Source organism: Agelaius phoeniceus, chromosome 24, assembly GCF_051311805.1.
Source record: "Agelaius phoeniceus isolate bAgePho1 chromosome 24, bAgePho1.hap1, whole genome shotgun sequence".
In the NCBI taxonomy this organism is placed as follows: Eukaryota; Metazoa; Chordata; class Aves; order Passeriformes; family Icteridae; genus Agelaius; species Agelaius phoeniceus.
In genome coordinates, this window is record NC_135288.1 from 7,161,077 (window position 1) to 7,174,887 (window position 13,811).

The following is a 13,811-nucleotide window of genomic DNA, read 5'->3' on the forward strand; positions in this document are numbered from 1 at the left end:
AAATACCCACTTCTCAGTGGAAGGCAATAACTGCCAATCCCCCAGTCCCTGCCTGCCTTTACAGACACCAGGAGGCAGAGAGCCCACAGGCAGGAGCAGCATCCCAAAAAGACTTTAATGCCACAGGGGATTCAAAGTGCAGGCCTCTAAGAGAGAAGGAAGAATTCCAGTGCTTGGAAGGATCCCACCTCCAGCATTCAGCAGGTGCAGCAAAGATAGACTCAAACTTTCCTCCCCTCTGGAAAAAGCCACTCAGAGCCCCATGGCAGGGATGTTCCTCCTTTGCATCAGCTGAGCAGAGCCAGGGAGAAGCCAAGTGACTCTGCTGTCAGAGCAGGGAGAGGCTGTGCCCAATGCCCCCTCTGCCCTGCTGCACTTGGTTGCAGACACTGCAGCAGAACAATGTGGAGTCTGAGCCTCAGAGCAATGAGGGACACACAGAGCCACAAACCCCTCAGCCAGGGCCCTGCTGCTGCTGCCACACTGCAGGGACATGGAACTGGACTCAACTTGTCATACAGCTGTGAATTATGAAGTTGAGTTTACAAAGCATGGCTCTGGCTTAAACTGTCACATGCTCACTCCAGGAATAACATGTACACATCTACAGATGTACCTCCCAAAACTGTCCTTGTGCTTCAATGCTGTATTCCAGCACCAAACCCTGATGTCAGTTTAGAAGTTTTGGGTTAAGTCCTGAGGTCCCCTTAGCTGTTCCTTTCCACCTGCCCTTTATGGTCCATACACGTGGAAAATAATTCAGATGCATCGTCAGCAAACCCTTCCCATGGATCAAGATTTGACAGTGATGTTCATTCTCTACCTGTTTCTGTGTGTTCTGTGCCCATGGAATTCTACATTTAATAATTAGCCACATTCCCAGCTTTCCAAACATACTGCCAATACATAAGAGGTCAAATAAATTTCAGATTCCTGCTGCAGGGCTCACTTCATTCACTTACCTGTTGGAGCTGTGAGAGGATTTCAGGTATTTTGCAGAGATAATATTCAAAGACAGAATGGCATCCACAGCAGCTTCATCTACCTCTGCTTTATTTCTTATACGCCCTAGAAAGGGAAGGAGGAGGAATCAATTAAAATTCAAACTGCACCACAAAAGGAATTTGTTTTCCCAAATACAATTTCAGACTACACAAAAAACAAGCAGCTGTAAATGGAAGTTGCAAAACTTAAGTTCTTCCTCTGGATCTTTTTCAAAATTCTCCTCCTACAGGCAGTGCTCATAAAAATGACAGAATCTGACACAAAGAGGAATTACCAGCAATGGTTTTTCTTCCTTACAGAGCAAGACACAAACATTTACTCACCAACCACCAGCTCTCTCACATCCTTCCAGTGCAGCTCACTGCCCTTCTCATGGATGATGGTGACTGTGATTCTCCGCTGGATTCCCTGTGCAGTTCAGAAACAAAACCCTGCTCAAGTGCTCACACACACACATCTATTTTGCACTTGTACTCTAAAAGTGAAGTAAATAATATAATTTAAATAATATCATTAATATAATTTAATATCATTTAAGTGATTTAAATAATATCATTAGATGTCATCTGTAACTGAACAAGCAACTCTTTGTTTCAGGGCCCTAAAATTCACTTCAAGGGGATGTTATATTCTCATATGTAAAAGAAATTAAATACTTCCCCTTCCTCACTCCACAGAGTAGGAAAAATGTAACTTTAAACCTATAAACCATATTTAACTGGGGTTATCTTTATAATCTAGCTAGAGACAAAATATTAGTAAGGATTATAAGAGGAATTTAAGATGCACTGAGATACAGTCACTTCATAGATGATGTGTCATAACCACAAGCAGTGAGAGAGAGCAAATGGAATTTGAGTCCACATCATCCTTCTGTGTCCTTAGAGATGCTGGAGAACACTGAAGGCACAAATCTGGTCCCAGAGGGTCCTGCTTTTTAAAAGGCTTTCCTGTTTCATGAGTGGGATGCCCAGTGATAAGCACAACAGGAGCAGCAATATCCTGGGGGCCACAGAGTCTCCTCCAGCCCAAAGCCAGCAGAGCAAGCACAGACTGGGACATGCTGCCTGTCACTGCACAGCTGTGGGGGAAAGGAGCTGCACAGCCCAGGCAGCAGCATCCCCTCCCTCCCTCCCTCCCTCCCTGCAGGGTGGCACTTGCTGGCTGTCCCACAGCTTCCCTCAGTACCTGGTGCAGCAGAAAGGTCCCCTGGCAGGGCAGGCCCCCGGTGTGATCCACAATAGCAGGGATGTACCTGTGTGAGACAGGGAACCAGAGATGTACCTGCAGCTTCCTCTGCTTGCAGCCCCTGAAGGCACCAGAGTTTCTTTCTACCCACTCCCCAGAGAGGCTCCTTCTGGCATTAGAGATCAGTGACTCGTGGAAGTGTCACCCACTGTACCCCTAGTGCTGATGGAAAACTGCAACTCACTTCTCAATGTAACCCCTGAAGACCTGTCAGGAAAACCTTTGTACAGAGATGAACACTGAGCAGAGGCTGCTATGTGACTGGAATCAAGCCTCCAGTGTCCCAAAGAATCCAAACTCATGGCCTACACAGGGAAGTTTTCCTGCTGCCTGTGCCTGGAGCTTCACCAGGGAAAGACCCCTCCAAGTGTGCAAGAAATTCCATCACTTTAGTGCCTTCTAATGGGGACAACTCCTGCCAGCAGATTGGACACCCATCACTACAAACCAGCCAGGCCCTTACCATGGTGACTGCTAAACATCAACCTGGTCTGAACAGAACAAAGGGCAAAAACCCAGAAATCTCATAAACCATGGCTCTTGAAACACAATATTAACCACAATATGAATATAGGACTTACTCCCCTGTTGGCTCCAGTTCACTGATCTCAAACCACACCAGGAGGTCGTATTTGCTCACACTGTGGCCCAAGCTGGGCTTGCTCATAGTATTCAGCTTTGTAGCTGGCACTGAAAAGAAAAAAAAAAAAAGAAAGAAAGAAGAAAAAAAGAGTGGTTTACAAAGACTGACCAAGTAAAGCCTATTCAGGACTCACAGAAAGGTGCCATTTCAGAGGTCCTACATATTCTGTGTATGTAAGCAGACCACAGCTTTTACCATGAAAATTATGTTGCTTACAGGAATCATTATTTCTCTAAGTGTTTTTTAAATCTAAGTTACAAGAATAGAAAAAAATTTTGAAGTTAAATAATGGAACAAAAGTGCATCCAAAGAGCCTGGAAAAATACACAGTTTCTCTAGATCCACAGAGAAGAAGTTTCCTCAAATGTGCATCAGTTGCTTTATGGCTTGACAGTTGGTGGTTTAGAATTCCTGAGGTCTGTTCATCTGCAGCATCACTCACCCATAAAGTACCCATTTCACCTTCCCCACACAATAGGAAAAGAACTTAAAACTTCAGTCATCACTTCATGTTACAAACTGCCAGACCCCTGCATCGCTCAGTTAAGATATTGTATATGTAAAAAGGAAGAACAAGACTTATTCCAGAGCCCTAATCCTGCCTAAGTATTTTTCTGGGCTCCTTATCTCTTGGTATTAGTGACTATAACCAGCCAGATCCCCTCTAATTCCTTTCATTCAAATGTAGGGATAAACCATGTTTAAAAAAAAAAATGAGACAGCTTAAATTCTAGAAATAACCTAATACTCCCTCACACATCATACCTTGTACTTACCATTACATGCTTTCTCCTGTCTGTTCACTCATTACATTTTTATAAATGTAATTTAAAAGCTTCATTCCTTACACTCTGACTGGGATTTTTGTAACTCTGATCTTCCATTTTTTCTCCTTTCACATACTAACCTCACTGCTTTTATTAAGCCACATAATTATTCTCCCTTCTACCTCTCAAGACCCAATCCCCCCTTGCTCAGGTATTCTTTAGGTTCTCCCACCTTTACATCTCTGCATCCTTCAGCTTCTACCCTGACCTCATTTCCTGTGCACTGGAAGGACATAACAGCCCCCAGATAAAGCAGGTCCCTGCAGGAGTGCCTGGGTGCTCTCTTCTGAGATCTGTTTCTTTTCTGGGTAAAACAGCAGCTGCCTCAGAGGGACAGATTTTACAGGAGTCAGTTATTCACAGCACAGCTCCACCCTGGGAGGCAGCGAGCTTGAGGCTCATCATTTACCTTCTCATACATTACTCAGGGTAGTAACTCCCTTACACCCAATCATCTCATGCAGCTGCCCATGAACTCACTCCAGCCAGGGGAACATCAAACACACAAGTCACTCCAGGTTATTGCCAAGCAGAGCGATTCAAAAGCATCAGAAGAGAAAAACAACAGAAAGACACATCTAACTGAACATAAAAGCTTGAGTCTAGGTGTTCTCACAGACTTGCTCTGGTACAATTATTAATCAGCGTGACTTTTTTGGAGTTAAATAAAACAGAATACAAATGGAAGTGAGGAACAGCACTGTTAGTGGCAGGAAAGGAAGATGAGTGAAAAGGAAACCTGTACAGAACACAGCAGAATGTTTCCTCTATACCTGCCTGTGTTTTCATATGCATCTCTCATCCCAGGATCACAAAACTCTATGCAGAACACAGAAAAATCAGAGGTCCTGGAAGTTTCAGGGAACAGATGCAGTGACACACAAAAACCTGTGACTCCCAGCACACTGGAGTCCACAGACTGTCTCAATGGTTCTGTCTAAAAGAGCCCTAAATTTAAGCACAGCATCATCCTTCCATGAGCACAACCATGGCAGCTTCTACTCCTAACACTACTACATGGGGAAGGAAAAAGGAATTTGGAAGCACATTCTGGAACTACTTCTACATCTATCACAGACCAAGTTTGGCTACTAACCATCTACTAACCAAGTTTGGCTACTAACCATCTCGTTTAGGAGCCCTCTCACTCTGACAACTGGGAACAGGCAGAAAGAGAAAAGGTGGCAGCTGGTCAGCTCCATCCTGGAAAGCAGCCACGGCAGAGGAGGCCAGCACGGTGGCATGCTCGGACAGCGTGTTCAGCACATGCACGTTTACATAGCCAGACATAAGGTACCTAATCAACTCAATCTTCCTTTCATGGTCTGCAGAGGGAATGCAACACACACACAGAAAGGGTGGTAGAAATATGCAGGTGAGAGAAAGAGGGAGGAGGAGGAAATGAAAGGTGAAATGGAAAAAAAAAATCACAAAAGAGTTCAGCATGCATTATTCCAATTAAGCAAAGAAAACCAAGAATCATTTCAACAAGACTCACTCACTAAACGAGAACATGAGAGAGCAAAAAGATGAAACAATTAATGAATAAGCAAATTTCCAGTCAGTAAGTGCCCAGTAAGCAGGGGAAGAGCCATAGCCAGATCTCAGGGCATATGGTCAATACCTCAGGAATGGAATTCTACCCCCTAAAGAACTAAGCAGCACTCCTTGCAGAGGAGGTTGAGAAGAAATAAAAATAAAACATAGAGAGGGCAGAGAGCCAGCAAAGACGTTCAGTGCCCCTGTAGCACTCACTCCATTTACATTTCTCAGTGTCCTGGAAGGCTCAGGAATACACCACAACCTCCACTTGCAGCAGCAGACCTGTGATGTACAGAATTACAGAGCTGTTCTCACCTGGCTTTGACAGTGGCATAGGGGGAGGGAAGAATCTTCGAGAAGGCTGAGGAGGGCTACAGAGAAATAAAGAGTTATCAATACAGAGGCAGTTAAACATAAAAAATATACACAAATGCACACACATGCATCTTTGGATACACACACCTATTACTGTCTCTAAAAATATCCTCCCAATTCTATGAAGACAGGTAAATATCCCCTGTCAGGAAAACAAGGGGGCTCAGCACACTTCTCAGACTAACCTGTGCTCTTTTTCTATTCTAGCTTAACCAATCCTAGGAGCACTGCTGAGATTTCCCAGAGCTCACAGAGCACTGCTGAAGTTCCCAGTATTCCCAGTGCAGTCTCCAATCACTGGGGGTTTTTAGGGTGCACTGGCAGAACAGCTTTCCATGTCTGACAGGGCAGAACAATTCCATCAGTCACTGCACTGGGTAAAGAGGCCTCTGCCAGCACTTTCACCTCCACAGGGATTCTGCTTCTGAGGCTGTGGTGCACAATTTGAGGAGTACAAAAACTGCATGACCTGAGCATGATCCCCACGTGCCTTTATGCCAGGCTAGTGACCAATACCTGTTGAGATCCTGTCCTTGCAGGTGGAGAGGATGCTGCTGGTAATGTCCAAAGACTTCAAAGACAATAGGCTTTGTTTTGATGTACTCCACAAATGATTCTGTCACTTCCACAGCAATCTGTTTCAAGAGTAAGGAAAGAAAATGAGACATTCAAAAAAGGAAATCTCTTTTAGGAGTCTGTATTTTTCATATCACTTAGTGTCACTCACAGTAAAAGCAACTGCATTCTCTTCTGGTTTAGGCATTAATTCTACTCTCCAAGAAAGGAGGAAATTAAAGCCTCAGTATCAGGCATTTCAAGTAGAAGAAGAGGAGGCTGTATGTAAGCAAAGCATTACACAGTTCATAAAAATAGATATATCCAGCTCATCTGAGATCATGAGCACTGCTATTCACATGTATATTTTATTTCCTGAACTCTAGACTGTTTTCATCCTGGAAAGGAAACACAGAATTCAATGGCAGGAAGTAGAGGTGAAGGAAGAGTTAAATTTGCCACAAAGAATCATTCTGTGTTTTGTTTTGTGATGGGGATTACATCATTCACCTGATCACTCCTAGTACTGTCTATTCCTAATAATTCTGCTTGCCTTGAAGGACACACACAACTCCCAGTGCTGACAGAGGAAGTTACTGCTCACAGGAAGCTTTACTTACATTCTGAACATGGTAAAACCCAAGGGGAGTCCCTCTGCCATTGTTTTTGAGAGGTTCTGTTGAGAAAGCTTCATCATGTCGATGTAAAAAGCTTTAAAAAAAGAAACCAAAAATCAGCCACCACAGAATGGTTTCATGAAGATTGCTGTGCTCTGAATCCAACCCTGAAAGGAAATCCTAAAACCCTAAAAGAAATGTATTTTACTGGAACTTTAGAAGCAGTTGAGTGATGGCCTAAAGCTGGGCATACCATGGGCTTGTGGGACCACAACTGTGGTACTTGTTTTATGTCTTTATTACTCCTTTTTATTCTCTTCCTTAAGAACCCAAGCCTAAGACCACTTTCACTTGAGAAGTACTGATTTCCTCCAGGTTCATGCAGCTTTCATTCAAATGGGTGTGTGTACAATCTAGTATTAAATTTTTCACATTAAAAGCTTAAAACCCCAAGATATCTATAAACTTATGAGTCCACTTTGATTCCTAATTCCTTTCTGCAAAACTTTAATCCTTGACATCTGCTTAAGAGAAAGTGAGGACCAAGAACTCCAGGAAGTGACAAGGTGTTTTTCTCTGCTGTACAACACCTCCACCCATCTGAAAAGTTCTGAGTTCCACTGCCCACTGTTCTTTGCTCTCTCTATCATTATCTCATCATATCTCTATACCATTAATTGCCTAATGCAAGTGAAGACAAATTCTTACTTGAACTGGCAGAAAATATCTGCATATTCGGGCAGGATGCCGCTGGCCTGAAGCACTGTCACACGGAAGGTAAACACACTGCCCAGCTTCAGGTGATCACCAATTTCCTCAGTGAATCCTTCCATGGTCATCTTTCCATCCAAAGTGGCTGACTTCAAGTCTTAGGGAGAAAAAAAAAATCCCACATGAAATAATTTTTTTCCTTTTTTTTTTTCTCCTTTCTTTTCTTGAAATAGTTCTTCAGGAGACAGTTTAGTCCCATCGCATTTTTTTCCCTTTTAAACCCAAATAATCTGCTGATAACCAAAAGATCCAAATATCTGGGAAGTTTTTCAGCACTGTTCTTCAAATGAATCTCTCATGTTCAACCAGGATCTCTCATGTCCAACCCGCTGGTTACACCCCTCCCTAACCACGACACTCTTGAAGGACGCTCAGAACTCCTTTCTATGACCGACTGAAAGTGTCACAAATTTCCCAAAAGTTCTCCAAATACCAAGTATTTCTTGCTTACCCAGCTCATTCATTCTGTTGATCTCCTCTGGAGGAGTGGTAACCTCTGAATTCTGTCCTTGCCCTTCCACAATCCTTAACTCCTCCAGTGACAGTCCAGACCGAGTCATCGCAACTGAGGAAAAGTCACTCTGAAAATGAAATACAACAGTGGCTGTAGCAGACTTCTGCACTTTCTGAGTTTGCCATCCCCTTCTTTCCCTACAACATCTGTTCTTTATTTAGAAGCACAAGCTACTACACTCAAAGATACCTAAATCAATTTTAAGAATTCTTACCTTATCAAAATACTCATTGTCAAATGAAATTTTAGCTGTGCCAGACTGTCGAATACCCGATCCATAATCTGGGGCTTCTTCATCGGCTAAAAAAACACAGGGAAAAAAGAACATAGATAAATATTTATTTGGAAATATTCAGGCAATGCTAAGGAGACCAAACCAAACTAGACTTTTGTACACATTAAACTGGATTTCAATTCACTTGTTTTAATCCCTGCCAGGGTGATTCTTACACATCTTCAGAGTCTGAGCTTCATTATATGTTCCCATGGAGAGTGAAGCTTCCAGGGTTACCCTACCTAAAGAAGCAAGAACTGTTGGCATTTGGCCACTGCTGGAAAGGGCAAATGATGGGAAGGATCTGTGCTCCCACCAGCATGGCTAAGGCATGGCCCTGCCAAGCAGCCCACCCCACACTGAGCATTCTGAAACACCAGGGACTGAGCAGTGACCTGCAGTGACCTCTGGCACACACACAATGGCAGCTCAGCACTGGTGAGGCTGGTACCACCCCGGATATCTGCTCCTCTCTTCTGAAAAGAATTCCTGGTGATTAAATACTGTGTTAAAGCAGCTCCAGTCTCCACGTTTTTAGTGAGGCAATGAAGGGGGAAACTGCTGCTGATTTCTGTTCCCACCATGCTGGAAACCATCAGAAGTTCAGGAACTTCTTCACGTGCTCTGCCCAGGCCCCAGAGGAGAACATTTCTGAGCATTATTTAAAGGGATAGTTTGAGCACAGCTAAAACTTGCTACATATAACTTTAATGCAGGTCACCAAAGCGATCAAAGCAGGTACCCTTCTGCACTGTTTATACTGGGTGCCAGAAGGAAAAAGCTTTCCTTTAGTTTTAGTTTTCTGACTTACTGACAGTAGCTAAATCTTCCACTGTCCTAAAAAGCAGTGTTGCATTAGTTGCCAGGTATAAAATTCAGTGGACAACATCATCATAATTTTAAAATCTTTTGTTCAGTAACATTATTTCAAGACTTATTCATGCTCAGCCCATACGGTGAAACAACAAATGAAATCATCTCAATACCAACAGAAAACAAGTGTTCTTTGCAACATGAAGGTGATTCAGGTTTGAGTATCAGGAGAATGGTTTGGTTTGCAAGCCTGGCTCTGAAGGCAGCAGTGTCTCACCTGCTATGGCCTGCACAGCCACGCGCAGGAAGCCCCGCACTTCGCCCTTCTCACTGACCACGGCCACCCTGTGGATCAGGGGCACTGGGTACAGCAGATTGCTCAGGTACACGAAGGCTCTGGTGACAGGAGGAGAGAAACACAGCCAGCATTAGGAACGGTGTGCCAAACCCCACTGCAGCTCTGCTCGGCTCTGGAACAGTCAGACCTCAGGCACTGCAGCTCCCAGACCTGCAGGAGCTCCCGGGTCCACCCTGCCCACACAGGAGCTCCCGGGTCCACCCTGCCCACACAGGGGGTCCTGGGTCCACCCTGCCCACACAGGAGGTCCTGGGTCCATCCTGCCCACACAGGAGCTCCCGGGTCCATCCTGCCCACACAGGAGGTCCTGGGTCCATCCTGCCCACACAGGAGGTCCTGGGTCCCTCCTGCCCACACAGGAGGTCCTGGGTCCATCCTGCCCACACAGGAGGTCCTGGGTCCATCCTGCCCACACAGGAGGTCCTGGGTCCACCCTGCCCACACCCTGGGTCCCTCCTGCCCACACAGAGCTCTGGCCAAGGCCAGGGCAGCTTCCAAAGGCTCTCAGTCGGAGCTCAGAGGGACCCAGGGCTCACAGGAATGAGTTACAGACACAGGGAGAGAGGATGGCTGTATGGAAGGCAACCAGAGATGCACTGAAGTTGTGAATGGAGCTGTTAGCAAGCTGACAGAATCCATCAGGGAACTACTGATGATAAAGAATGAGGTAGTTGGAAATGATAAATTTAAAAGGAATTGATCTACTGTGCTCACACAGCCTCAATTTTTTACTGAACATATAAACCCACTCTTTTAAAAACAGACTGACTGAATGTCTTCTCCCTTCTATATTCCTTTGATAACACTGTGTGCAGAATAACCAGAAACCCACAATAAACCATAAGTCATCACTTAGGTTTCTTGGAAGATTCACTGATTGCACAGATAGTGGAAGACTGAAAGTCTTCACAGGAAAATCTCTTTAGGATCATTTGATTCATTTCTTTGAAAAAACAGAACATAACAAGTAAGACATGACAGCACTACTCTAGAGCAACCACTTAGAAATTACAGTTTCCAAAAGGAAAAACAGCATTTAGGCCCCATAGGGGATGATCCTGCCCTGCACTAACTTTTAAGTTATATACAAGCAGGATCTGGTTTGGAGCAGTAAGGTAACCAATTTAATTGTATAGATTTCAATTAAAAGTCAGACTAAAGTTATTAAGTGATTTTATGCTTCTGCAATGAATTGCAGTAGTGTTTAAAGCATCACACTTCAGTGGGATTAGCTTGAGCAAGACATTAAATGTTGATACACTCAACAAATCAGCTAAAGAACAGCTCTCCACAAGGGGGAAATATGGAAGGTTTTACTTATTAAATGAGCTGTTTCAGAATTCAGAAGAGTACTGAGATGCACAGAACTTTAACCAATACTCTTACCAGTTAGTAACTTTAAAGTTTCTAATTATGCAATTTTAATGAATTTATGCACATTAAATGATATTAAACAACAGTAACCTGTTTTCCTAACTCAGTCCTTACAGTTCTTTTTATTAGTCTTTAGTATTACAAATAATTAATTCCTGTAATTTCTAACTGCTATTGTTTAACATTCCTAGAAAAGTCCTGCATGACAAAAGGGAAGTGCTGCTCCTTGGGTTCACATGTCCCTGCCAAGGATGAATGAACTCTTTTTGAAATGACAAGGAAGTCAAACAGGTGTCAGTCATGAACCAAGGACACAAAAATAATGCTACTAAAAAAAAGTGGTGACAAAATGCAATAGAGAAGAGGATGATTAATATGGCTACAAAGTAGTAAAACAAAAAATGAAGAAAACCATACAACAACAACAAAAACCAACTGCAACGTAACACTTCACTAAGATTAGGATTTAATTCCTTTTCAGTCTGCTTCAAAGTGAGGTAAGCACTCATAAAGCAGGGGAAGGGAAAAGAGACTAAATTTCAAGTAACAAAATGAGAAGTTAAATTTTATTTTTTCCCTCTAACATTTTCATTTTTAGCTTTGGAAGTTCAGGTGATGCACATCTGAGGAACTAGCATCCAACCACACAAGAAAACAGTCCCTGAAACTGGAATGGTTCATTGGGCTGGATCAGGGATGGAGTTGCAAAAGGTTTGTGGTTCTGTGCTCAACGTGAAGAACACACCCAGTTTGAGAAGCACATTTCAAGCCAGGGAGAACAGACATTTCCCAACACAACAGAAGCCAAGGAGTCTTGCACTGATGTGCACAGTAGGAGTCTCACTAACTAAAAAGAGTCAGGCATTGCAGAAGCCTTCTCCCTTCAAAGCCAAACTAATGGAAAGTGAAAGCATCACCTGCATGAAAAATAAAAAATACATCTTTATTTGCAGGGCAAAAGTTCTGAAGGTGCTGCTCAACACGTGCCAGCAAAGCATTCAGCTGGATTAACCCCTCCCATGTGACCATCCCAAGGAAAAAAATGTATTTCTCTTCTCCCCCAGTTTGCTTCCATCCAGTCACCTTGTTCACTGGAATAATTTTAACTTAGAGAAAAAACAAAACACATAATGCAAAAAAGTTTAAAGCTTCCTGTTTGCCGATGAAAATGCTGCATCTCTTCTGGAGAGTGGAGAGCAACTGCACATGAGCTGCACCAAAACAGAGCTGGGTTATGCAGCTGCTTCCTCATGAGACAGTGCCAAGTTAGGAGTGGATGATGACTTAAGGTTTTCCTCCTCCTCCTCTTCCCACATCCATGAGGACTCCCACTCCCCAAAGAGCCCCCAAGTGTCCCCCTGCACTTAGGCCAGCAGACTGAAAGAGGGGGGCTGGATTAGCAGAAAGATTGGTGAGGTAAAATGGCATACTCACAACAAAACCAGAAATTAAATTTAACAAACACAATTTTTTAAAAAACCAAAACAAAACCAACAGAACTCAAAATGATGGCAGATATTTTTAAAATAAACACATTAGGATTTAAATAAAATATCCCATAGTCCTCTCCCACCTCCCTTAAAAAAAAGCAAATGCTTGATATGTCACACCATTAAATAGAGTCAATTTTGAAGAAACCCAGCATGCCAGGAGAAATGGCTAAAGGGACCAGCTCTTTTTTGTTTTCTTTAAGAGTTACAAATAAAAGACAGTCATAGCACAGAGAGAGAAAAGAAAATAACTGTGATGGCCAGGGAGTTAGATAACTACATGCTCCATTTCTCCTCCTCCTCTCCTTCATGACCTGCACTTGTTATTGCTGACAACCTCCCAAAAATACTAAAAATTGTTTTATTTGTCCTTCACATTCTATAATGTATCAACCAGTACACACTTGGAAGTGATAAGGAATTCTGGTTTTGATACAAACTGAACACTGCCTTGTGCTCAAGACAATACCTATGCAGATGGACACCCCTGGTGCTTGTAAGCCACTGTTCAAAAGCAGAATTCTCACACTGGAGGACACAGAGGACTCACAATAGCTCCTGCTCAGTGGTGCTGGACAGCCTAACAGCCTCTGCCAACAGAATGGGTACAACAGAAACCAAAACCTGGCAAAAGTCACTCTCTAGCCCCATGACAGGAACTAAGTTTGATCCCTCGACACATTCCCAGCTCTGTACATGCAGCTCACACCATGCAGGCGGTGCCCAGAGTGCTGCAGCTCCACAGCTCAGAGCTCTCCACAGAGCAGGGACTCTGAGGTGTGTGCCTGCCAGGGAGTGCTCACATTACACTCTGCATCTGCTCAGCTCCTGCTCTGCTTCCTGAGCCCTCGGAGTGAGCAGGAACAGCTCAGCTCTTTCCCAGGCTCCAGGGGCACACAGGGCACCCTGGGCTCCAAGGAGCTGACAGCCAGCCCAGAGCAGCACAGACGGCTTTCCCAAACTGCTCCCCACCTGAACCACATCATCAGAGTTTGTAAAACGTGGTACCAAGCTTTGCATGTAAGGGCACAGATACAGAGACCACTGAGGACTAACACAGTTTCTTGCAACTTCAGTAATTTTTGTTTAAAAACAGGATCAAGGAAGTTCCAAGTTTCACTACTGACAATGCCTGAGGTTAGACACACTACACTGAACTGGCCAAGCTCTGGTCCCTGTTTCTTTGTTCCTCCCTTCTGCCGGCCATGGAGCCCTTTTTGTACCATGCCTGTGGCAAGCACCTTAATGAGGATGTTGGCTTACAGGGTAAGCAAGGAAGCACAAAAGCATCATCAGGGGAGAGGGAAGCAGCAGAGAGAGGAGCCAAGCCACTCAATAAAATGTTTCTGTTTCTTGTAATGAGAAACGTGCTAGTGAGACTATTACTGAACAAACAGTGTGAAGA

The 13,811-nt window shown here is 43.8% G+C and overlaps 1 protein-coding gene across 10 annotated transcripts in view; it reads right to left on the bottom strand.

The window, feature by feature from the left end:
- KIF1B (kinesin family member 1B) overlaps positions 1 to 13,811 on the bottom strand; it is a 78,215-nt gene that overhangs the window by 13,869 nt on the left and 50,535 nt on the right. For all 10 annotated transcript variants that reach the window (XM_077190121.1, XM_077190118.1, XM_077190114.1 and 7 more), the window contains 11 exons: positions 9,462 to 9,580; positions 8,312 to 8,397; positions 8,035 to 8,164; positions 7,521 to 7,680; positions 6,816 to 6,906; positions 6,157 to 6,275; positions 5,581 to 5,636; positions 2,835 to 2,943; positions 2,194 to 2,260; positions 1,329 to 1,413; positions 963 to 1,068 (listed from right to left, as the gene is read on the bottom strand). In XM_077190121.1, coding sequence (XP_077046236.1) covers positions 963 to 1,068; positions 1,329 to 1,413; positions 2,194 to 2,260; positions 2,835 to 2,943; positions 5,581 to 5,636; positions 6,157 to 6,275; positions 6,816 to 6,906; positions 7,521 to 7,680; positions 8,035 to 8,164; positions 8,312 to 8,397; positions 9,462 to 9,580 — 1,128 coding nt within the window. The remainder of the gene's footprint in view (positions 1 to 962; positions 1,069 to 1,328; positions 1,414 to 2,193; positions 2,261 to 2,834; positions 2,944 to 5,580; positions 5,637 to 6,156; positions 6,276 to 6,815; positions 6,907 to 7,520; positions 7,681 to 8,034; positions 8,165 to 8,311; positions 8,398 to 9,461; positions 9,581 to 13,811) is intronic.